The 24,108-nt window shown below is 39.1% G+C and overlaps 1 protein-coding gene across 1 annotated transcript; it reads right to left on the bottom strand.

The window, feature by feature from the left end:
- Positions 1–7,496: 7,496 nt before the first annotated feature.
- On the bottom strand, positions 7,497–20,611 carry LOC121397175 (embryonic protein UVS.2-like). Its single transcript, XM_041573428.1, has 14 exons — positions 20,543–20,611; positions 20,301–20,328; positions 19,669–19,728; positions 18,489–18,548; positions 17,651–17,785; positions 17,408–17,525; positions 16,306–16,484; positions 15,005–15,086; positions 13,670–13,794; positions 13,008–13,123; positions 12,490–12,715; positions 10,769–10,887; positions 7,872–8,091; positions 7,497–7,699 (listed from the first exon to the last, which is right to left on the bottom strand). Exons 1-14 carry the CDS (start codon positions 20,609–20,611, stop codon positions 7,692–7,694), a joined length of 1,545 nt encoding a protein of 514 aa, XP_041429362.1. The 3' UTR covers positions 7,497–7,691.
- Between the last annotated feature and the right edge of the window lie 3,497 nt (positions 20,612–24,108).

Raw genomic sequence — 24,108 nt, 5'->3', positions numbered from 1 at the left:
ACTGGCATGAGAAAACATGTTTTTTTCAAAACGCATCAGTTAATAGTGCTGCTCCAGCAGAATTCTGCACTGAAAACCATTTTTCAAAAGAGCAAACAGATTTTGTTTTATTTAATTTTGAAATCTGACATGGCACTGTCAGTTATATATTGTTATATATTGTCAGTTTCCCAGCTGCCCCCAGTCATGTGACGTGCTCTGATAAACTTCAGTCACTCTTTACCTCTGTACTGCAAGTAGCAGCCTAACAAAAGAACAATGGGAAGGTAACCAGATAGCAGCTCCCTAACACAAGATAACAGCTGCCTGGTAGATCTAAGGGTTAGTTCACACAAGGAGATTCAGGGAGACATTGTCGCCTGGCGACTAATCGCTTCGTATTCTGAGCGAGAATCTCCCTGAACTGCCTCAGCGTGTTTTCTTATAGGCTATAATGAAAAGGCGCCTGCGCTAAAGCACACGCGGTGATGCGTTTTCCATAGTCGCCCGAAGTTGCCTCACACGGAGGCAACTTCTGGGCGACTATGGAAAATGCATCGCCACGTGTGAGCTAACCCTAAGAACAACACTTTATAGTAAAAGCCAAGTCCCACTGGGACTGATTCACATTAAGTAGGAGAAATAACAGCCTGCCAGAAAGTAGTTCCAAGTCACAAGTCACATGACTGGGGCAGCTGGGAAACTGACACTATGTCTAGTCCCATGTCAGGTTTCAAAATTAAATATAAAAAAATTGAGAAAAAATTGAGAAATGTATTTTAGTGCAGATTTCTGCTGGAACAGAACTATTAACTGATGCATTTTGAAAAAAAAACATGTTTTCCCATGACAGTATCCCTTTAAGTCTTCTAAAAAATCAAACATGAATTAAACCCAATAGGTTAGTTTTGCTTTCAAGAAGGTTGAATTATATCTTAGCTGGGGTCAAAGAAAGGCCATTGTTTTATTATCACAGAGCAAGAGAATCATTTTTTTTTAAAATTTGTAATTATTTGATTAAAATTGTGTGGGAGACAGCCTTCCTGTAATACGGAGCTTTCTGGATAACGGGTTTCAAGATAACAGATTCCATACACCTGTACCGGAAATATAAAAATGCTTGAATTTTAAAATATGCAAGTTTGGAAAACTCGAATTTTAAATTTGACATCATGTAATTTAGCCACAATTGTATAAAAAATAAAAGTGATTCAAAAATGTATGCAAAGTGATCATGATTAGTGATGAGCGACATTGTTTTGTTTTGCTGCAAAAATGATGCCCATAAACTCCAATGGCTGAAAAAATTTGTTGTGTGACACAAAAAAATTGGTTGCCCTGACTCACACATGAAAATGTTTTAGTTGCCTATAGACTTCGTGATTCGCCCATCACTAATCATGATATCATGCTTCATTACCTTGGGACAGAATTAGTGCTACTCATTTCATTTTATTTACAGAATTCCCCTTGTCTGTCTAATTCAATTTGCTGCATTTGCCACAGTTAGGCGCTTATTTATCAAAGGTCGAATGTTAGGGGCATATTTATCAAGGGTTCGAATTTCGAATTGAAAAAACTTTCGAATTCAAAAAGACCAACTGAAATGAAGTCAAAAATTTTTTAGGTTGAATACGGTAGGTCTGTTTTCATCGACTAGGTCCGAATTTGAATAGTACAAATCGAAGGAATAGCGCATTTGATCGAATTTGATTCAAAGTTTTTCCCCTAAAAAATGTACTCCAAATAGGTTCTAGGAGGTCCCCCATAGGCTAAAACAGCAATTCAGCAGATGGCGAATGTAGAGATTCATAGGATTCATTTCCTCATAGCTTGGAAATCCCCTAATAGTTTGGAAATTCCCATGCTGATAACTCCCAGAACCTGTATCCATAGTTACCTGGGTGGTATAGTCATTTCCCTATTGGCCCAGGGAGGTATGACCATTTCCTGTTACACTTCAATGTAATGATTTGGAAACCCCAGATCATCCTCTTTGGCCTCCATCTTCTGGCTGAGGTGGACGTCTGCTGGGGAGCCTAGTGTCGACAAGGTCCAGTAAAGAGTTCGGCCCTAAAGGGCCAACCCCTTCTGAGAAATTGGGGATCAGGGACCCTGTGATTTAGGTTTAGTCAGATATAGGACTAGCTCTATCACAGTACATTGTAGGTATTTAAGATAATGAGACTTATAAAGAGTAGCCCTATGCTCCACCTAAGGATTGATAGCTGAAGAAAGCTTTCCCTTGAGTGAAGGGACCACAGAACTAAAAGGGATTAAGGTTTAGTATTCTACTCCCAGAACATTTCCACTGGAGGGGGTCTGGACCACTAGCCTTAAAGGTGTATCTTTAACCTAACGTGTCTCCACAGTGCTGAAAGTTCTCCGTGAGTATAACCATGAAATGTTTGACAGTGCTTGTTTAAGAACCTCTGACATCTGAGAGTTTCTCACCTATCCTCCTGCTCAGAACAAGGGAGCAATACTTTAAAGGGCTGGTTTTCAGTCGATAATCTGAAAATGTCACATTTTTCAGGCATTAAATCGAAATGTAGCGTTTTTCGGGCATCAAAACGAGTTGCATGATTCATTTTAATGCATGATTTTGTCATGACTTTTTCCTGCACGTCTTTCAGATTTATTGGTAAATTAAGGGGATTCAGGTTTGGGAGTTTGGTTTAACATATAGGGGCAAATTCACTAAGATTCGTAGTTGCGTCAGGCGTAACTTCGCCGCACTTTGCCACACTTCGCCAGACGTAGTTTCGCCAGCGCTTCGCAAATTCACTAAAATCCGAAGTTGCACTCAGGGGTAGCGTAAGGTTGCGAAGTTGTGCTAGCGTTGATTCGCTAAGCGAAGAGAAGTTACGCTAGCGATGGTTAATTTGCATACGGCGCCAAATTCAAATTTCAATGGAGGAATACGTATCAGCACTACAAATGCCTAGAAAACCTTCAAAACATCAAATAAAAATTTTATTTTGCCCTACACATGTGCCCACTGTCTAGGTAAGTTGTCATGATTCAGGAAATGTAGGGGGGAAGGAGGGGAGCCCCAAAAAAATTTGCGATCTTTTTCAGCCTATCACCCATAATGTAGAAAACACGCCAGCGTTTTTTGGGACTTAGAAAAAATTTGAACTTTTTTTGAAGCAATCCCTATCTACTCTACTGCGCTTCGCCTGGTCTGAGGTGGCGAAGGAAGTCTAGCGTAAAAGGTAGCGTTCAGTACACTGCGCGCGTTAGTGAATTTGCGTAGTTACGTCCGTAGTGATAATTCGCCAGGCGTAAGGGTGCGAATTAACACTAGCGAATCTACGCCAGTGTTCGTTAGTGAATTTGCGCAGTAACGAAAATGCCAAACGCTAGCGAAGTAACGCTAGCGTTCGGCGCTTCGGCGCTTAGTGAATTTGCCCCATAGTGAGAAAAAGCTGAGTTTTAGTAAATACCCCCCAAAGTGTACTAAAAAATTATTTAAACATTAAACAAACCCAGTGGGATTGCTTTTTATTACATTTTAGTTAGGAATAAGTACAAAGTATTGTTATTACAGATTAAAAGGAATCATTTTTAAAAATGTAGATTATTTGTTTAAAACAGAGTCTATGGGACAGATTCACTAAAGGGCGAATTATAGCCAGCAACCACTTCGCACACGTCGCACACTTTGCACCACTTCTCCAGGTACAAATTCGTTACCACTCCGCTAATTCACTAAAATACAAAATTGCGTCCTGGGCACTTTTCGCTAGTGATACTTCTTCAGTGCGACCATTTCATAGTAAAGATTTACTAGCGTTCATTCTGCCTAGTGAAAATTCGCTAGTAATCTTACGCTTAGGTCAATTTGAATAGGGGAGGCGCATAAAAACCGTATACACGTCTTTTTTACAGGTGTAGGTGTAAATGCTTGAAGTGGCCACTTTTTATTACAAATGTCCAAGGGAGCTTAATAAAGACATAAAAGCTCCTCTAATGCCCTTCACATGAGCCCACCCTAAAATATATGTGGCAGGCCCATCAAATGTGTTAAAAAAAAAAAATCACATAAAAATCTTTAATAGTTCGGACTTTTGAAGGCTTTAAAAATAGAAAAGTCACCAGCATTTTTTACACTTTTTACGACTTTTCGGAGTACAGGATATGATGTCACTGACGTCAGATTGAGGAAGATGTAGCTTCGTTTCAGCAGTTCGCCTGGTCTAAAGTGGCGAAGGAAACTGTGGCGAAAGAGGTAACGATCAGTAAAATCCGCAGGGATATTATCACTTATAAATATATAAGGGGATCATATAATAATCTCTCTAATGCTTTATTTACCAGTAGGTCTTTCCAGCTGACACAAGGTCACCCATTCCGATTAGAAGAAAAGAGGTTCCACCTAAATATTCGGAAGGGGTTTTTTACAGTGAGAGCTGTGAAGATGTGGAATTCTCTCCCTGAATCAGTTGTACAGGCTGATACATTAGATAGCTTTAAGAAGGGGTTGGATGGTGTTTAGTAAGTGAGGGAATACAGGGTTATGGGAGATAGCTCATAGTACAAGTTGATCCAGGGACTAGTCCGATTGGAGTCAGGAAGGAATTTTTCCCCCTCTGAGGCAAATTGGAGAGGCTTCAGATGGGTTTTTTGCCTTCCTCTGGATCAACTGGCAGATAGGTAGTTAATAAAAAAAAAAAAAAGGTTGAACTCGATGGACATGTGTCTTTTTTCAACCTTACTTACTATGTTACTATGTTACTATGTAATTAGCGGAGCAACGACCATTCCCCATAGGGAAAAGTCGCCTGGCGATAGCATGCGAACGAACGCTTGCGACGGTCTCTTTCGCTAGCGAATTGTTGCCTGCGCCTGTTAGTGAATTGCCGGTGTCCCTGCAGGTTGGATTTCTAGCGAACTTTCGCTATCGACAGCCACGTCGCCCTTTAGTGAATCTGCCCCTATGAGAGATGGCCTTCCTGTAATATGGAGCCGTCTGGATAACGGCTTTCCAGATAAGAGATCAGAAACTAGTTTATTTGACTTCCCAGGGACTTGATATGGGTATTAAACAATGTTGGGACCCCATGAATAAAGGACTGTGGTATAAGGAATGAGCCTTTCTTCCTAAATGATATAACTTATTATTGTATAATGTAAAGTGCAATGCTTTTATCTTATTTACTCTCTACTTACAGAATTACGTGGGCTCCGGCTGCACTTGCATTTGCTACAATATATTGATATACTGTGTATATTACCTGTAACAATACATGTGTCTGTGGGCACCTGAATAATCCTTTCATGCCTTTGTTTTATTTACAGATTTCTGATTCGCACACTTTACGAGTAAAGTCGCACTTTCTAATGTCACACTTTCACATTAATAAAAGTTAAACACATACTTTGTCTGTTTTTTGCCAAAGAAATGTATATTTTATACAGAGGGAATCATTTCTCTATTACTATCATGTACTGCTAGGTAACTTCAGCTGAATTCAAACTATAGAACAAAATTAACCCTGAGACACAGGGAAGACAATTTATAATGTTCCATAGAAAATCTATGCTGTGAAATAACAAAAATGTTGAATCCAAACATTTTTTTGTTATAGTTCAACAATATACCTACAGTATATATACAGGTATGGGACCTGTTACCCAGAATGCTCGGCACCTAGGGTTTTCTGGATAAGGGGTCTTTCTGTAATTTGGATCTCCATATCTTAAGTCTACATTAATGAAACCCAATAGGCTGGTTTTGCCTCCAACTGTTTTCTTATTACAGATAATAAGGAAATCATTTTAAAAAAATTTAATTATTTCATTAGAACTGTATGGGGGATAGCCTTTCCTTAACACGGAGCTGTCCAGATAATGGGTTTCCGGGTAACAGATCCTATACCTGTACCTGTATTTCTGTAATACAGTGACACATGGGACCTTTTGCCAGACATTTCCTTCTCTCTTAGAATTTTTCCCAGGGAAACATTACAGGACAAAAGATGTGAAAAAGCACATGGTAAGAACAAACTTAATTGCCACTTAATTGCATTCATTTATAAACATCCTTGATGGAGAAGGACCTGGATGTACTCATACCTCCCAACATTTCAAAAACAATAAAAGGAACAAAAACTTGTGCTGAGCGCAACACAGCAAATTTTTGGCCGCACCCATTTTATGGCCACACCCCCCAATTAACGTGTCAATTTTACAAAATTTGGCAGTTATAACAGTCTGAACATATTTCTGGAAATTTAATGCAATGTTTTATGTGTTCTAATAGTTTTGCTAATGAAAGCGAATTGCCCTTTAAGCTGCTAATTTCAGTTCTCCCAAGAGACCTGCAATTATCTTAAATAGTTACAATTGTTTCTTTGCTTATTCTAAATTGTTACAAAAGTATCAAAGTGCAGCTGCTGAGTATGCTGGGCTCTCTGCCAAAAAGCCTCTTATTTTAATTGTTTCAGAAACTTTGTATCTTTTCGGGACATTTCAGTAAGAAACCGGGGACTGTGGGCTGAGCTGTCAAAATCATGACTGTCCCGTTTTTATGATATGGTACTTATGGATAGGGATGGGCGAATTTGACTCGTTTTGCTTCGCCGAAACGCATTAAAGTTTATGGGCATCATTTTTTTTTTTTTGACGTGCATCATTTTGTTTCTCCCATTGAAGTCTATGGGCTTCATTTCTGCGGCGAAACGTAGCAAACAAATTCGCTCATCCCTGGTTATAGATATTAAACATATAGCAAGCAATGCCGATCAGCAGCAAAAAAAACAGCCCAGCAAGGTATTGTCCTGTACTAAAAGGGTATAGATTCATGGGTGGAGAAGGTCAGTCACCTCCTATAAGTACTGGAGTTCACAGGGACATTACTGAAATAGAGAAACCCCAAACAAGCAACTGAACTGGTTAAGAGTATGGAAGGTCTCAGTTATACAGAATAGCTGGCCAAGTTGAGGTTGTTTCCACTGGAGAAAATGTGCTTAAGGGGAGATGTTATAACTAAATACATAAGGGGATCATCCAAAAAACTTTCTGATGCTTTTTTTTACCAGTAAGGCCTTCCAACAGACATGAGGGCATGCAATGAGATTACAAGTAAGGAGGTTTCATCTCAAGGTGTGAAAAGTGGTTTGTTTAGAGTGAAAACTGTGAAGTTGTGGAATTCTCTCCCTGAAGTTGTTCTACTGGCAGATACATTTGATTGTTTCAAGAAATACTGAGTTATTGAAATCAAAGACAAAGCTAATCCAGGTTCTGGAGTTGGTAAGGCATTTTCCTTCCTTTGAGGGCTTCAGATGTTTGTTTGTTTTTTGCCTTCCTCAGGATAATCTAGCAGTTAGGCTGGTTTTATTTAGACAAAAAGGATGAACACCATGGACATGTTTTTTTTTTACCTAAACTGCTGTGTTGTTGTTGTACTTGGGTCCAAAATGCTGAACTACAATGGATATTCAACCTCAATCAATTAGTACCCTTGTTTATGAGTGGTAGAATGACAATGGCTACTCAAAATATTTACAAAATCATGGTTTATTTAGTCTTGTTAAAATTCCTCAAACATAATTATATCATCACACAGCAACAACCCTTCCCAAAAATGATTAACTGTATAATTTCTTGTAGAGTCTTCCCACTTATTTAATTTAATGTGGACAAGATACCGCAGACGCCCATCTCTCCTTGTTCAGTAACAATGAATTCCTTCGTTTCCATTCTCTTTACCTCACTGTAGAAAAAAAATCAATATGTATTATTTTGTGAAAGTTTGTGTTTCTGCAAATGATTATCATTACAAATGATATTCCCCCCACCTTTGTATAGGATTTAAGATTTTATAATTTTTTCAATCATTGCTGAAGTACCGTCTGGGTCCATTTATCACAAATCAGAAAACTCACCAAAAGTATAGGTAGCGCTGAAGCCTTTATATTGCTTCGAGAAGTCGCTGTTCATCGTGATCATCATGGAATTTGATTTGGAAACAATAGCAGAATGGAAATTTATGGGGCCACAGTATGGGCCCATGACAGCACCAAGAGTTGAATTGTAAATGTTTAGATAGTCATATCTGCACGAAGCTCCGATCTCAAGTTCAAAGTCAGTGATGCGCAGTGATACCTGTTCAGGAATGGTAAATGCAGACACATCAGAGGTTATATAACATATGCTATGGGGCCTATTTACTAGGGATGTCGCGGACTGTTCGCCCGCGAACTAATTCGCGTGAACATCGACCGTTCGCGTCCGCCGAATGTTCGCGAACGTCGCGCAACGTTCGCCAATTTGGGTTCGCCTTAGCTGGCGCTTATTTTTGACCTCTCAAAAATCCCAGACCAGCAGATACATGGCAGCCAATCAGGAAGCTCTCCCTCCTGGACCACCCCCACACCCCCTGGACCACTCCCCTTCCATATATAAACTGAAGCCCTGCAGCGTTTTTTCATTCTGCCTGTGTGTGCTTGGAAGAGCTAGTGTAGGGAGAGAGCTGTTAGTGATTTGAGGGACAGTTGATAGTAACTTTGCTGGCTAGTAATCGACTTGATACTGCTCTGTATTGGAGGGACAGAACTCTGCAGGGATTTGAGGGACATTTTAGGTTAGGTAGCTTTGCTGGCTAGTAATCTACCTTCTACTACAGTGCTCTGTGTGTAGCTGCTGTGGGCAGCTGTTCTGCTGCTGATCTCTCATCTGCTGACTGCTGCCTGTAACCCAATAGTCCTTGTAAGGACTGCTTTTATTTTCTTTTTTGTTTTTTTACTTTGCTACTATAAGAGCCCAGTGCTATTAGTCTAGCTGTGTTGGGGAGTGGGACTGGTGTGCTGCTCCTAGTAGTTCAGCACCAACCAGAGTAATTTTTTTTTTTTAATATACATATATATATTTTTTATTTTACTTATCTTACTGTTCTTTAACGTGTCCAGTGCTGTTTGCTGTTCTTCATAGTAGTGCACCAATAGTAGTGCACTTGCAGGCATTGTTTGCCCAGTGTGTTCTTCAAACAACTGCCACCTAGCTGTGTGAGCTTGTTCACATTCTGTCTAAATATCAATAATAATACCGTCTCCAGAAACACCACCTGAGTGACGTTTTTCAAGCAGCAATAATATATTCCGTATCCACTGCTGTAGTGTATACGTTGCCCTTGCAGGCATTGTTTGCCCAGTCTTTAACCAAGTGCCACCTAGCTGTGTGAGCTTTTTCACATTCCGTGTCCAGAAACATCACCTGAGTGACGTAGTGTGATTTCTGCCCTTTACAGCACAAAACGCAGCGCTGTGTCAACAATGTATTTTTCAGATACATTTTTGCCCTTGATCCCCCTCTGGCATGCCACTGTCCAGGTCGTTGCACCCTTTAAACAACTTTAAAATCATTTTTCTGGCCAGAAATGTCTTTTCTAGCTTTGAAAATTCGCCTTCCCATTGAAGTCTATGGGGTTCGCGACGTTCGCATTTTTGACGCAAGTTCGCGAATATGTTCGCGAACATTTTTTCCGCCGTTCGCTACATCCCTACTATTTACTAACATTCAGATTTCTTTTTTTTTACGTATCTGAACTTTTCTCTAAAAATGTGTGGTTTTTTTTTTGTTTCTCTAAAACTCGAGATTTATAAACAATGAAAAACTATAATACAAAACTTAGGAAAGTAAAAGCCATCATTCAGACTTTTAGAGGTTTTCGGGGTTTTTTCTCTAGTAATTGTCCAAAAAAACTCAAATTATTACAGGCTTCAGAGGTTTTCATATTTTTAGTGTATTGTTCAGCAGTTCGTTTGTACTTTTAATAGTCTGTTGAATATTAACTTATTGTGAGGACTCTGGTGGTCTAGTGGGCCGGTGGGGACGCCCGCCGTATTGATCTTTCCTGCTTGGCTGCCGACTCTTCTATGACGCGCATCTCCTTGACTTATTTGTAACGTCGCCGGCGTGATGATGTCATCACACCAAGTGGCGCGAAATTTAAACTAGTTAAAGGGACCTTTTAGATTTTCTCACTGCCCGTTGTTAGGTTCATCTTGTGTGAGTTCCTGGGTGCTATTTAGATTCATTCTGTGTTATGATTCCTGTTCTGACCCTGCCTGCCTGACTATGCTGACTTCTGTGTTCCTGACCTCTGCCTGTTATCCTACTATTCCGAAATCCATAACCTGTCCTGTGATTGATATCCTGGTTTTGAAACTTGCCTGTCTGACTTCGCACAAATTCTGCCTGCACCGACCCGGCCTGGTTTGACTACGTTTTCTGTCTGCTCCTTGTATTGTGACCTTCTGCCCAAAAAGACTTTGCTAACGATCGTGCCCCTCTGCTCGTCCAGAACCCTTAGCTTAGCTCCCCTCTTTATAAGACCTGGCGGCATCCAATTAGCCGAGGGCTTCTCCCAAGGTGAAAGGCGGCTGTTAAAGGCAGAAGCAAGAGCTGAGACCAGGGGAGCTTAGCATTGGTTCTGGATTTTGGGTGCCGATTCGTGACACTTATTGATTAAATTTGTGTTCCCTGCTAAGGCCAGTTAAAGTGAAGAACTTAATATCCTTTAGGTTGAAGAAGTTGTTAAAATGTACTACACATGAAAACTACATATAAAAAACCAATTGCTTAAAGCTTCTTTTCCCATTTCTTTCATATTTTCCTTTTTGTTAATTGAAAACCTCTCCAAAATGAAAGGTTCATTTCATAAAAGATTCAAGCAGTTTACATCTGTAAACACTTAAAAACACTTTCCATCTACCACAAATAATCACAGTTCTCATGTGACCGCTGCAACCAACTGCAACATGTCTCATTTGCATTGTCTTACCTTGAATCCAGCGGGAGCTGTGATTGTCCAGGTGCAGTTTGTGCTCGCTGTATAGTTTCCAGGGTAATTCGGAGATGTGAAAGTCTTGGGTGAGGAATAGAAAGCTCCACCACACTGAACTGCAAAACAGGGAAGACAATCAAGTTCATATTTAGAAATAGTACAGATAAAACAGATGTTTTTAGATTTGCTGTTTGCATATCACTTATTGTTGCTTCTAAATAAAGTGTATTTGTTGCACCACTGACAAGGTGGTATATGTATGGAATGTAGTATACCATGGCAATAACCTTCTTAACTGTCCTTAAAATGATGAGATTTTCTGTAAGAAATCACAAAAGTTATTTTGGTGTAATTATTATATTTGACCACTAGATGTAGTGTAGAGTTAAATATATTTCTGTTGTCATTTTAGTGTTCAACCAGCAGGGGAAACAGCTAGAAGGATCTGAAATGGTGGAGCTAGAAGGGTATAAGAGGAGACAGGACACCATGGGAAGAGATCAACCAGCACCAGAGTACGAAGTGTAAAGTCTAGCGACCATAGCTGTGTTATATCACATTAAGTAATGTGAGACTGATCGGACTAGTGAGCAGTGCCCAGTGAGAACCCCACAAGTAGGGTTTAAGTCTAGATGGTTAGGTAGTGGTAGTCCCTGGAGTGTTTTAGGAGAGATTAAGAAGGTGTTGGGATCCATCGAAAGTGTCTGGCAATTCTGGTGTCCTGAGCTCAGCCCTGTAAAGGAAAATATGTCAACAGGTTCCTTGTAGTGATTGGAGGCTGGTCGCAAGGATGGGGAGAGAACTAGTGAAGGGGTTGTGAGTAGTGATGAGCAAATGTTTTTTGCCCATAGACTACAATAAGAGAAAAAAAAAGTGTTGCTCGTCAAAAAAAAATGTCACCCATTGAAGTTAATGCATTTGGTGAATTTTTCACCATTTCTTGAATTGTTGATGAAGCTAAACTGGTCAAAGTTGCCCGTTACTGGTTGTGAGCAATAAGCCAAAATTGTGCAACTACTGTTAGGGGCCGATTCATGAAGCTCGAGTGAAGGATTCGAAGTAAAAAAACTTCGAATTTCGAAGTGTTTTTTGGGCTACTTCGACCATCGAATGGGCTACTTCGACCTTCGACTACGACTACGAATCGAACGATTCGAACTAAAAATCGTTCGACTATTCGACCATTCGATAGTCGAAGTACTGTCTCTTTAAAAAAAACTTCGACCCCCTACTTCGGCAGCTAAAAGCTACCGAAGTCAATGTTAGCCTATGGGGAAGGTCCCCATAGGCTTGCCTACGTTTTTTTGATCGAAGGATATTCCTTCGATCGTTGTATTAAAATCCTTCGAATCGTTCGATTCGAAGGATTTACTCGTTCGATCGAAGGAATAATCCTTCGATTGTTCGATCGCAGCATTTGCGCTAAATCCTTCGACTTAAATATTCGAAGTCGAAGGATTTTAGTTCCTAGTCGAATATCGAGGGTTAATTAACCCTCGATATTCGACCCTTCATACATCTGCCCCTAAGTGTTGAACTGTTCTGTGAATGCCTGGCTGTGAAGAACAGTGTGAGTTATTGTGGAATATTATTGCTGGTGTGTAAATGTTGGTCTCGGTAAAGAATAATATAATAATAATATAATATTTACATTCCAGGTACAATGTTCTACTTCAAGTGAGGGAAACGGTAATTGAAAGGAATTACTGCCTACATACTTGATCCATATGTTGCTTTGAAGCCGGTCCCAGTAACTGCTCTATCACTGACAAACTCAACCAGCATCTGGTTAGTGGAGGCAATCTGTAGAGGGATCAGTCCTGTACCACATGCCCTGTTTACTAACACAGGGAATGCCTTAGTAGGACCATCATAGATCTTAATGTAGTCAGAGACGCAGCCCGAAGATGACTGGATATCAAAGGCTTGGAATTGCAGGGTCACCTACAAATAAAATCATGAGAATAAGGGAAAGCTAGCTAGTTTGGGAATAAAATAATATATTAATAATATTGCTGTTTATAAAAACATATTCAAGAGAATGTGGCAACTAAGCACACTCATAGGGATAGTCTACAAGGTATTTAAACAGGTAATGAAAGCAAAAATCTGATTTGATTGTAATGTTCACTGATTCATATTTACACCAGTGTTAGTAAATAATCCAGTAGGGTGTTCAATCGACATTTAAATCATATAGACAGTTTCACAATTGTTGGCAGTTGTGGCTCTTTACCTGGCCAGATGGAGTTCTAATCAACCAAACACAGTTGGCATTATTAGGGTAGGCAGAGGGGTAGTTGGCTGAAATCATCATCCCATTGGAGTAAGGGAGCAGATTGGAGCACACATCTAAAAGGAAGTAGAAATATTGAATGAAATTCTTCACAAATCAATTATATTCATTCTAATTCCTTAACTTGTTAACATCTGGATTTAATTTTTTTTTAAGTTCAATACATTTGGAGAGATACATTGACTTTTTCTGGTTCTACAAAACTGGTATGTTGTGGGAACACACTGCACTCATATAGTCTAGAACTAGTTAATGGAATTCTTTAAAAATCCAAACTGATAACCCTACAGCTAGTATTTTATATAATCATTTAAAGTAAATAGATTTCTACGCATTTATTGCAACAGGATATAACAATTTTAAATCAATTTTAAATGTTATCTCACCTTAGAAATCTAAACATTTCTCACATACATCACCATTTAGACCGCCATCGATTTTCCATTTATTCCATTTAATGTGCTCATAATTATTCTATTCATTCTAATTCCTTCTAACAAATTGGTACAGTCTGGACGAGATTTCTAATTTTTCCAAATTAATACATTTGAACACATATGTATGTTCTGATTTTACAGAACTGGTATGTCGTGGGCACTTACTACACTCATATAGTTTGTTAATCTTAGAAATGTCCAGAATACTAAGTCCATCCCTTTGTCCAATGGGAACATTTGGATCAGGCTTGGGCTCAATGGTGATATCTCCGTTGATACTATAGTGATAACTGAAGGACAAATAAAAATAGATCTTGTTATTTATTTTAGCATGCCATTCATTTGTAAAGGATTATGGGAAAAAAACACTGTGTTACAATGAAATGATGAGCATAAGAGAATCAAACAATTCATTTAGATGCCAAGCATTATGTACATAAAAGTGATGGCACAGTCAATGATTATCACACAGCTTCAGCAACCACCTGCACAAGCCTCCAGTAAAAAACTTTTGGTAGATTCATGCTGGTTGTTTATTTGCTAAGCAACTAGCAAAGAACTAACTAATTTGCTAGCAAAACAAATTGGTTGTTTGCTAAGGCCACAGCTAGAAGCCAAACTAACGGAACAGTTCAGTGTAAAAATAAAAACTGGATAAATAGATAAAAAATATTTTTTTTAAAAGAGTATTTATCAGTGAGTGAAAATGAAAGTTCACCCTTTGATAAAAAGGCCTTTCAAAATGCCAAAGGAGAGTGGCAGAATTTCACTTTGCCGGTCTCTAAATTCACTCTTTCATAAATATTCCTTTGACTAAAGGTGGCCATACATGGGTAGATCTGCTTGTTTGGTGAGATTGCCAAACAATGTTGGACTGGCTCGGCAGACACCAAGAAAAAAAACCTTCCCGGGCCAGACCCCCTCTCCAGATATTGGGATTTGAGAAAAAATAATTCCAGCGCTGCGCAGTGCCGCCTGCGCATGCGTGCCGAACGATGCCGTTACGCATGGGCGCCGAGCGGATCCCTTATGAATTAACAATGGTGTTTCACAGTAGGGGGAGGGGCAAATGAGCAGATCTTGCACTGATATGTTCACCTTTGGTGGGCAATATCAGACTGATCTGATCAGGGCCCAAAGATTGGATCACAAAGCCAGGAATGTCGGTGGTGGAGGTGGGTAGCTTTAAAATTTCTGTTGGATTGAGGACCACATCAGTTCATGATGCAGTCCTCGATCCTTTGGAAATCTTCATATGGCTGATTTTCAAGCAGATATCAGTCGGGGAAGGCCGTCAGGGGGCCCCGTACACTGGCCAATAAGCTGCCGACTTTGTCAGTTGTCCATTTGCTTTGAGCATCAGAGAAGCTTCAGCAGTGATGGATCTGGAAACCATAATTGATCTTTTGGTACCTTAGCAGTGCTTGTTATAACTGTAAAGCATAATGCGCATGAGAGAGGCACAAAGGCATCTAGAGGTGAGACCACAGTCAGTCTTACCGTGAGTAATGCATCACTGAAGCGTAGTCATATTCAATCCCAAGGTTATTGGTGTTGAGTTTGTCGAACATTTTGAGAAAGTCTGCAAACCAGTAAATATCAGACTATTATAAGGATAATGAATCAGACTTATTAAAAATTGCTTCTGCCTACCAATCTGTGCTTGGGTTCCTACAATCAAAACAGCTGTAATAAAAAAGGTTTTGACAAATTCTCATTAGGATCTCAGCAATCTGGCCATATTGTAATCTGTTTTGTGATGTCCGGGGTCTGACTGTGCTCTGCACCCATTGGATTCAGTGCCAGCAGGCTCATGGCAGCCTCAATCTTACCCCCTTGCCATAGGGCAGACAGTAAATATAGGACTCCATTATGGCCTTCTCCCACTGGTTTTCCTTAACTTGTGTGTCACTCAATACAGCTAGGAGGTGAGACACCTTCATGTCTCCCTCTCCCTTCCCCTTCTAGATACAGCACTACTGAACATAGGCAACACTGTATTCATGGGACACACACACAGGTCTCTGTGCTCCATTTTGTAGTGCAGAAACCTGAGGCAATTCAACCTGCAGGGCAGGAGGCTACATGTGCCCAGAAATGTGCCGGTTTCTGTCTGTGGTCTCTACGCCTACTTTATGACTGTAAGTGCAATTGCAGTCCTGTTATAATGGATGCAAATGTTTTGACGAAATATATTAAAGGGACTCCATAACCCCCTTTTTTTAACATAGATTTAATTAATAGGGCTAGTGCCTACTGTTTAATTAGGGAATATCTATGTTTTTTCATTTATTTCTTTAAACAGAGCAGCATTTTTAAATGAAATTAATGAAACTAAAGTTAAATTATACTTCCTGATCCCAGTTAGCAAAATCAAACAAATCATCAGTCCACTGAGAAGCCTCTGTTTCATAAGCATTATCTACAAAGGCTGTGTCTGGGGTAAGGGAGAGGTTTATCCATAAGGATCACAAAGTAAAATATGACTTTAGTTAGTTTCAAATGATGCCCTGTTTAGTGCAAAAAATAACACAAGATAGGCAAAAAGAGGGTATACTGGCCCTTTAAATGCACCTTCATGGGTAATGAAAAGTTCCAAATGAGCCAACTGTTTGGCAGTAGAATGGAGAACAGTTAAGAGGGAAATTCTTGGATTCTGAAATCTGAAAAGATGCTGCAAGGTGATCATAAATAGTGATGCCTCCATCTACATGAATTACAACACTTGATCATTAAAGAGCAGCATGTTATTAGTTTGCACAATAAACACATAAATACATATTTTCTCTGCACTGTTTTACCTGGTATGATATTCTCAGTATGTATAATGACATAGTCATCCCGGTCGCTTCTGTTCTGCTCATGGTAGAAGCCCAGGGCATGGTTCAGTTCATGCTGGATGATCCCCATATTCATGCAGCCATTTGCATCCAACTCCAATCTCTGAGCTCCTCCATTTTTCCCAATAAAAGATCCACAACTAGAAAAAACAACCAGCCACAATAGAAAAACATGATTTAGTTGTAAGTGCTAAGTATGCAAACTGGTTATTGAGGGCAGTGAGGTTGTGGAATGCCCTGCCGGGTGATGTTGTGATGGAAGATTCTATAAATGCCTTTAATAGTAACTTGGATGGTTTTTTGGACGGACATAATATCAAAGGCTATAGTGATACTAAAATCTTCAATTAGTATAGATATTGGTATAAATAGTTAATATAAGTCAGAGTATGTATAAGTATGTGTATATACAGTATGTTCACTGGGGTTCATTTGGAGGGGTTGCTTGATGGCAGACTCGGGCCAGACCCGACCGGCGCCCTAGGCAACTTTGCTGGCCCGGCGCCGGCTGAGCATGCGCTTGCGTGTACTGGTAATTCTGCAAGCATGCAAGAGTTGATGCTGGCGTGCATCAATGTGCGCGCATGCGTGGAAGTGCGAATCGGTGTGCGCAGAAGCGCATTTACACAGGAAAAGATGTGATGGGACAATGTGGTAGGTGACAGAGGAGGTACGTGCCTGGCGCCCCCCCCAGCTTTGCACCCAAGGCACATGCCTACTCTGCGTACCCCTTGGCCCGGCCCTGCTTGATGGACCTTTTTTAACACAACTATTAACTATGATGGTCTTGTTCATTTTATTACCCTGCAAACATAAGAATTAGCTTGACCTAGACACTCAACTTAACACTCATTTGATCAGAATTTCCTACAAACTTTTACTAAACCATAGGGAATAGTTATGATAGCACAGATTTATTTTATCTAGGCTGTGAAAATATACAGTAAGTTGGATCTGGTGTGGACAGTACCATGTATGACCAATTGGCTTATCAGGCTTACTGCCCCTACAATGATTATCCCTATATACTGTAATTTATATACTGAATTGTTCCCAAACCTACCCGCCATTAGACATGATGTTGAGAAAATTGACTTCTGTTGTCCAAGGTACAAATCTCACACAGGTTAAGGCTTCAAACTCCTGAATGGCCTTCTTAAAGAGAGCTAACTGATCCGCATCTGAGACAGAATTTAAATTATGCATGAGTGAACAATCCAGAACATGAAGAAGGATATTATAATAGAGGTTGGTATACCATTGAAGAAAAAACGTACTATCGCCTAACACAGAAGAAGTAACTTACTATAGCTGTAGGAGAGGTTGTAAGGCACAGGGACAATCCCATCGGCAGACTTAGGCCAAAGGAATCTTGCATCATTTATGGCGCTACGACCTTGTTTTTGAATAATGTCTCCTTCTTGGGTTTGCAGCTTAATACCTGGATATAAAAATAAAACAAATAAAAATTACTGGTATCAAAATGCATAGTGAATGGCAGAAATGACTCTTTTGGGCTTCTGGATCAGTCCAAGGCAACCACTGCCCTTTAACAGTAAAGATCTGTGTATCCAAAAATGCCCCAGTAGCTCCCCATCTTCTTTTCTGCTGATTCACTGCACATGCTCTGTGCTGCTGTCACTTACTGAGCTTAGGGACCCACTCACAATATACAGTACATATAGAATAGAAATGTCACAATATAAGGCTGATTAGTAATTAATGCAGATAATCACTACATGGCAGCACAGAAACCAGTGCAACTAGCATAAGAATTTAATAACAGCCCTGTAGCATCAGCTTATATTACAAACCAACCTAATTTTCTGCTGGATAATTTGCAACAACCCCTAAGCTTAGCTTCTCAACAGCTGCTCAGAGACCACTGAGCATGTGAGTGTCACAGACACTTTCCAAGATGGTGACCCCTGTGACAAGTTTGAAATCCTGGATCATTGCTGCTATTGACAAGCTGAAACTTTAGGCTGATGCAATCAGTTCAGTATATAAAATATGGCATTTTTACCATATTAATTTTTAGGGTTTAGTTCTCCTTTAATATTACATAGAAACAGAAATATCACTAACTAACTATATTAATTAAACACGTTGATTCAAACCAATAATGTTGTTTGACTGATTACCTTTGTTTGCCTCTAATATCTGACTGAGTATGTCCATGGAGTCCTGTGTCTTCACACTTCCTGCAAGTAAATTGTAATGTAATCGTACTTTACTGGCACATATTTGCTGTCCAACGGGATTTCATATCAAAACATTTATATTTAAGCAGAATGAGGTTCTGCTCTATTTGCTACAATAAACTGAGATCCAAAATTGCAGTATTGTTGGTGTAAATGTCCACAAGTCCAGATCAGTTTACTTGGGACCAGTTTTCTTAGGCTTATTGGCCTACAGGAAGATAGGCTGAATATTACTCCACCTGGTGTCACCTGAATGGACAGTAGCTCCACACATAAACATTTTTAATTCAATTAACAAGCTATTTATATATTGTCTATATCATTTTCCAAGTAGAAAACCTGGTTTTCTTTGCATCATACATAGTCTATACTTGACTTTGCTGTGTTTAGCCATCTTTTATTTTCTAAACCAGGGGTTGGCCAACCTTTTCTTTACCCATGAGCCACATTTAAATGTAAAAATAAGTTGGAGAGCAACATAATGTTTATGGAATTACCAGATATAGATTAATTTGCTATTGGTAGCCCCTATGTGGACTGGCAGCCTATAACCAAAATTTGCCTCCAAGTCTGGAATTCAAAAATAAGCACCTGATTTGAGGCCACTGGGAGCAACATCCAATGGGTTGACAAACCCAACCAGCCACTGGTTGGGGATAAGCAGTCTAAAAATTAACCTGGACTGTTGTGTTCAGTAGCATATAATGCCTATTTATGAACAAAAATCCTACTAAAAGCAGGCACATTTTCAAATAAAATACTGAGCATTCAAGAAATGAGTGTTTTTGGTAGAGTTTTTGTGGCATCACTACATGTGCCTCAGGAATAGCATTTCCCATAGATTCCTTTAGGAAGTGGTGAATAGGAGGACCAAGGCATCATGGCCACCACTGTTTTTTGCTTGATGACCTGTGGTGGCCAGAACAAATCACCCAACATTATCCTCTTTAGAGTAAACAATGTACTAGAATTGTTTTTATTTAATGTCCCACTTGTGCTGCTGTGAAACTATCCAAACACATGTAATCTGAGAGGTGTTAGAACACTGGATAGGGAACTCTAACACTGTACATTATATTTCCTAGTCATTGGCTACTATTAGTAAGTCAGAACTTAGTACCTGGATCTGCTTTTTCTATTGCTTTGAGAATGTCCTCCTTGGCAATTGCATCTTCTTCAGCTGAAAACAAGAAGACATGGTTAGCTGAAGAAAGAGACGCACAAATTAATATAGTGAATAAAGTACCCCCTATTGTAAAATATAAGGATATTACAAGTTACCGAGGAGTTTCATGACCATATAAAAACACGAGGCCGAAGGCCATATAAAAACACGACTTCCGAGGAACTCCAAGGTAACTTCTAATATCCTCATATTTTACAACTGGGGGTACTTTATTTATTATAATACACAAATTTCAGTGAGTCATGTGACAGAAATGACATCAGAACTCACCGTTTATAACTGATGACATCAGAACTCACCGTTTATAAGGATATCATTTACAAGATATTCATGGCTTTTGTGTATTATAATGAAATGTAACTATAAAATGAGGTAATAATGAAATGAAGTGTAGCATAGCAGATAAAAGTGCTGGGTTATTAATGGGGCAATATCACTTTGTTTGTTTCAGGTTTTATCCTCCATTTAATTTCAGCAAAAGCTACTCACATGCATTTAAAGATAAATGGTGTTGTCATTTAGATGAAAAACGTCTTTAAAATGAAAAGAAAAAACATTTTACTTACCAAGTATTTTAGCACCTGAGTAGAAAACCTAGAAAAAAATATCACACACTTTTACATTTTTTTCAGGTTATGTATTGAATTATTTTAATATTTGGTTGTTAATATTCTTCTAGCTGTTAATTTAAAAACATGTTGATTCTACTTCCAGTTACTCCTATTTATAACAAACCTCCAAGCTGTTCAAAAACAAGGGGCTAAACATAATGAAAATTATTCTGATGGTTCCTTAGATCAGTGTTTACCTGTATAGGTGAGCTCACAGCATATTGTATAATGCAGGCCAGCAGAATGGCTGATATTTTTACATCCATCTTAAAGATGTATCGGTATATTTCTCCTTCTCTCTGCGACTGTGTCCCAATGCAACATTAGAGTCACTTTTTATACCTGAGCCCAGCCAATCCAGAAAGAGATGTGAAAGTGTGCCTAACGGGTCTTGTTCTGGCAGTTGTAGATGTTATAATCAATTGACTGGCTTTGGGAGGGTAAGTGAGATAATGATGGTCTTTACTAACGAGCCATACCTGCGTTTTATCTACTTAGTCACAGAAAGGACAATGGGAAATCCACATGAAACTTCCTAATTGTATCCTGAAGTTTGATAAATATCAAAGCTTGAATTTCACTGAATCTTGGTGTAATATAGAGATGTGGAAGTACATGGTGCTTCACTACCATACAAATTCCTACACGTTGGTGTGTGTGATATGTTTACCATCTTAGTAAACAGCAAAATAGCAGCCATAAGGGGGGTCATTTGTGCAAGATCACTAAGGGGCATAAAAGCCCTCCACTTAATGCTCCTTCAGGGAGCACTTCTGTCCAGGGTCTTGCTCTGCACCTTGCACCAGATTTTTATGCTTTAGGCAGGTAGTAAATACAGGGCAGCCTGTGGCACATTCAGATGCACAAGTTATCAGAAGGGTAGGGGGCAGGAGGGGGGGACATCTACACAGGCAGCACTATATTCATGGGAACATTTCCAGGTCTCTACTCTCTTTAAAGGAGAAGGAAAGTCATCCTGCACTTGGGGGTGCCAAATGTTAGGCACCCCCAAGTGATTGTATTGACTTACCCCGGGCCGGTGCTCCTATAAGCAGAAAATGGCACCGGCCCAAGGTCATACCAGTGAGCACCACAGAGCCATCCTCTTCCTCTTTCTTCGCGCGGCTGTCCATGCTCAGTAGAACCAAAAGCCAAACTTTAGCTAAGAAGTTGGCTATTTCATTTAACTGCACATGCGTTTGCCCAGGAAAATTTGAAGCAAGAAGAAGCCGAAAGAAGATCGCTCCGTGGTGCTCACTGGTATAACCCCGGGCTGGTGCAGTTTTCTTTTGATAGGAGCACTGGCCCGGATTCAGTTCAGGTAAGTCAATACAATCACTTGGGGGTGCCTAACATTTGTGCAGGATGACTTTCCTTCTCCTTTAATGGAAATCACAATTTAGATAAAAACTAAAAATGAGCTCACTTTGTTATAAAAAGTGAAGCAGATTTAAAAGGGAATGCTAATTTGCACTACATTTGCAAGTATGTTTTTTCTTCTCTTTTTTTTTACCTTTTCCATTCTACCCTTTCTTTTTCCTGGTCTATGCTCGTTCTTGTCACCTTTCTATTTCTCTTACGTTCTTCCCTTCCCTCTCTTAGCCGTTTTCTTTTTCTTTATTGTTCTATTCTCTTCTACTTTGAATTTATCTTTCCAATTCCCAATGTTTCAACCACTTTCTCTTCTGTTCTCTTCCCTTTTACCAGTCATTCCCATAACCTTTTATATCATTTGATGATTGGTATTATCTGGGTTTTCCCATCTGTCCCACCCCTACAAAAAGGAGTTCGAAGAGGGGTGTCTTCTACAAATACTAAACATAAACCTTAATTTATATATACAACTTCAGGCAATATAACAGTACAGTAGTGCAAGGAGCTTATTTTTCCTTATTTCTCATAACTAGTTTCCTCACTGTGAGACACAAGAATTTACATACCATATGGTCTGGCTAAAACAAAATGTTGTTCCCAGATTATTTTAAGATTTAGAACATGAGATATTTGCTAAGCAGCCATGTGGAATGGAGTAAGTCTCCTGCCTAACCACAAGGTTGCATAGATATTAGATATAGAATCTACTCAATCTGCAGGGCTGTTAAATTATAAAAAAATATGATTTTATGAAAGTCATTGGCAAGCCCCAGGAAATGCAAATGAAATATTGGTTGTTGGTGGGACACAGTTGCAATTATTTTGCTTATTGGGTAAGCTTCTCTGACTCTGGAATATTTATCCATTCTAACCATGGTATGTGTGTATGTCAGATTTGTTATGGCCAGTTGAGTACAATAGTGATGAAATTCTGGTTTCTTATAATTTTCACTTTTAGAGCGTACTTGATAAAAATATTCTTTAGAACCTGAAGAAATCACCTGCAATGTTCAATGCATGAAGGAAAGTGTGCAAAGCTAGAACATACAAAAACATTTTCCACTGAGAGGCAAATTTAGTCATTTTGATTTTTTAAACAAATTTGATCAGGAAATAAAAACGTTCACTAAATTATATAGTTTTTTCACATTTGCCGGCATATTTATTAAAACTTGAACCAGAAAAACTGGCTTGCATTTATTCTCAGAAACAATGGCAGAGTAAAATCTATATATTCCAAGGGTCTGTTCTGTAATTTGGATCTCCTTAAAGGGATACTGTCATGGGAAAATGTGTTGGTTTTTTTTCAAAACGCTTCAGTTAATAGTGCTGCTCCAGCAGAATTCTGCACTGAAATCCATTTTTCAAAAGAGCAAACAGATTTTGTTTAATTTCATTTTGAAATCTGACATGGGGCTGGACATATTGTCAGTTTTCCAGCTGCCCCCAGTTATGTGACTTGTGCTCTGATAAACTTCAGTCACTCTTTACCACTGTACTGCAAGTAGCAGCCTAACAAAAGAACAATGGGAAGGTAACCAGATAGCAGCTCCCTAACACAAGATAACAGCTGCCTGGTAGATCTAAGAACAACACTTTATAGTAAAAGCCAAGTCCCACTGAGACTGATTCACATTAAGTAGGAGAAATAACAGCCTGCCAGAAAGAAGTTCCACCCTAAAGTGCTGGCACAAATCACATGACTGGGGCAGCTGGGAAACTGACACTGTAGTCTAGTCCCATTGTCAGGTTTCAAAATTAAATATAAAAAATCTGTTTTTAGTGCAGAATTCTGCTGGAGCAGCACTATTAACTGATACTTTTTGAAAAAAACATGTTTTCCCATGACAAGTCTTCTTAAAAATCAAACATGAATTAAACCCAATAGGTTAGCTTTGCTTCCAAGAAGGGTGAATTATATCTTAGCTGGGGTCAAAGAAAGTTCATTGTTTTATTATCACAGAGCAAGAGAATCAATTTTTTTTTTAAATCTGTAATTATTTGATTAAAATTGAGTCTATGGGAGACAGCCTTCCTGTAATACGGAGCTTTCTGGATAACGGGTTTCAAGATAAGAGATTCCATACACCGGAAATATAAAAATGCTTGAATTTTAAAATATGCAAGTTTGGAAAACTCAAATTTTAAAAAAACAAATTGACATCATGTAATTTAGCCACAATTTTATAAAAAAATAGAAAGTGATTCAAAAATGTATGCAAATTGATCATGAGTAGTCTTGAGCGACATTGTTTTGTTTTGTTTCGCTGAAAAAACGATGCCCATAAACTCCAATGGATGAAAAAATTTGTTGTGTGACACAAAAAAATTGGTTGCCCTGCCTCACACATGAAAATGTTTTAGTTGCCTATAGACTTCGTGATTCGCC

Source organism: Xenopus laevis, chromosome 8L (genome assembly GCF_017654675.1).
Source record: "Xenopus laevis strain J_2021 chromosome 8L, Xenopus_laevis_v10.1, whole genome shotgun sequence".
Classification (NCBI taxonomy): domain Eukaryota; kingdom Metazoa; phylum Chordata; class Amphibia; order Anura; family Pipidae; genus Xenopus; species Xenopus laevis.
The sequence above is the reverse complement of the archived record's forward strand: the minus strand, read 5'-3'. Positions and strand labels throughout refer to the sequence as shown.

Excerpts from the sequence above, each read along its gene's own strand:
- LOC121397175 (XM_041573428.1), bottom strand. The coding sequence starts at position 20,611 with ATGGATGTAAAAATATCAGCCATTCTGCTGGCCTGCATTATACAATAT. Across the intron at positions 18,549-19,668 it reads AATAGAAAAAGCAGATCCAG|GAAGTGTGAAGACACAGGAC; the intron begins GTACTAAGTTCT and ends ATTTACTTGCAG. Across the intron at positions 17,526-17,650 it reads CAACCTCTCCTACAGCTATA|ATGCGGATCAGTTAGCTCTC; the intron begins GTAAGTTACTTC and ends ATTCTGTCTCAG.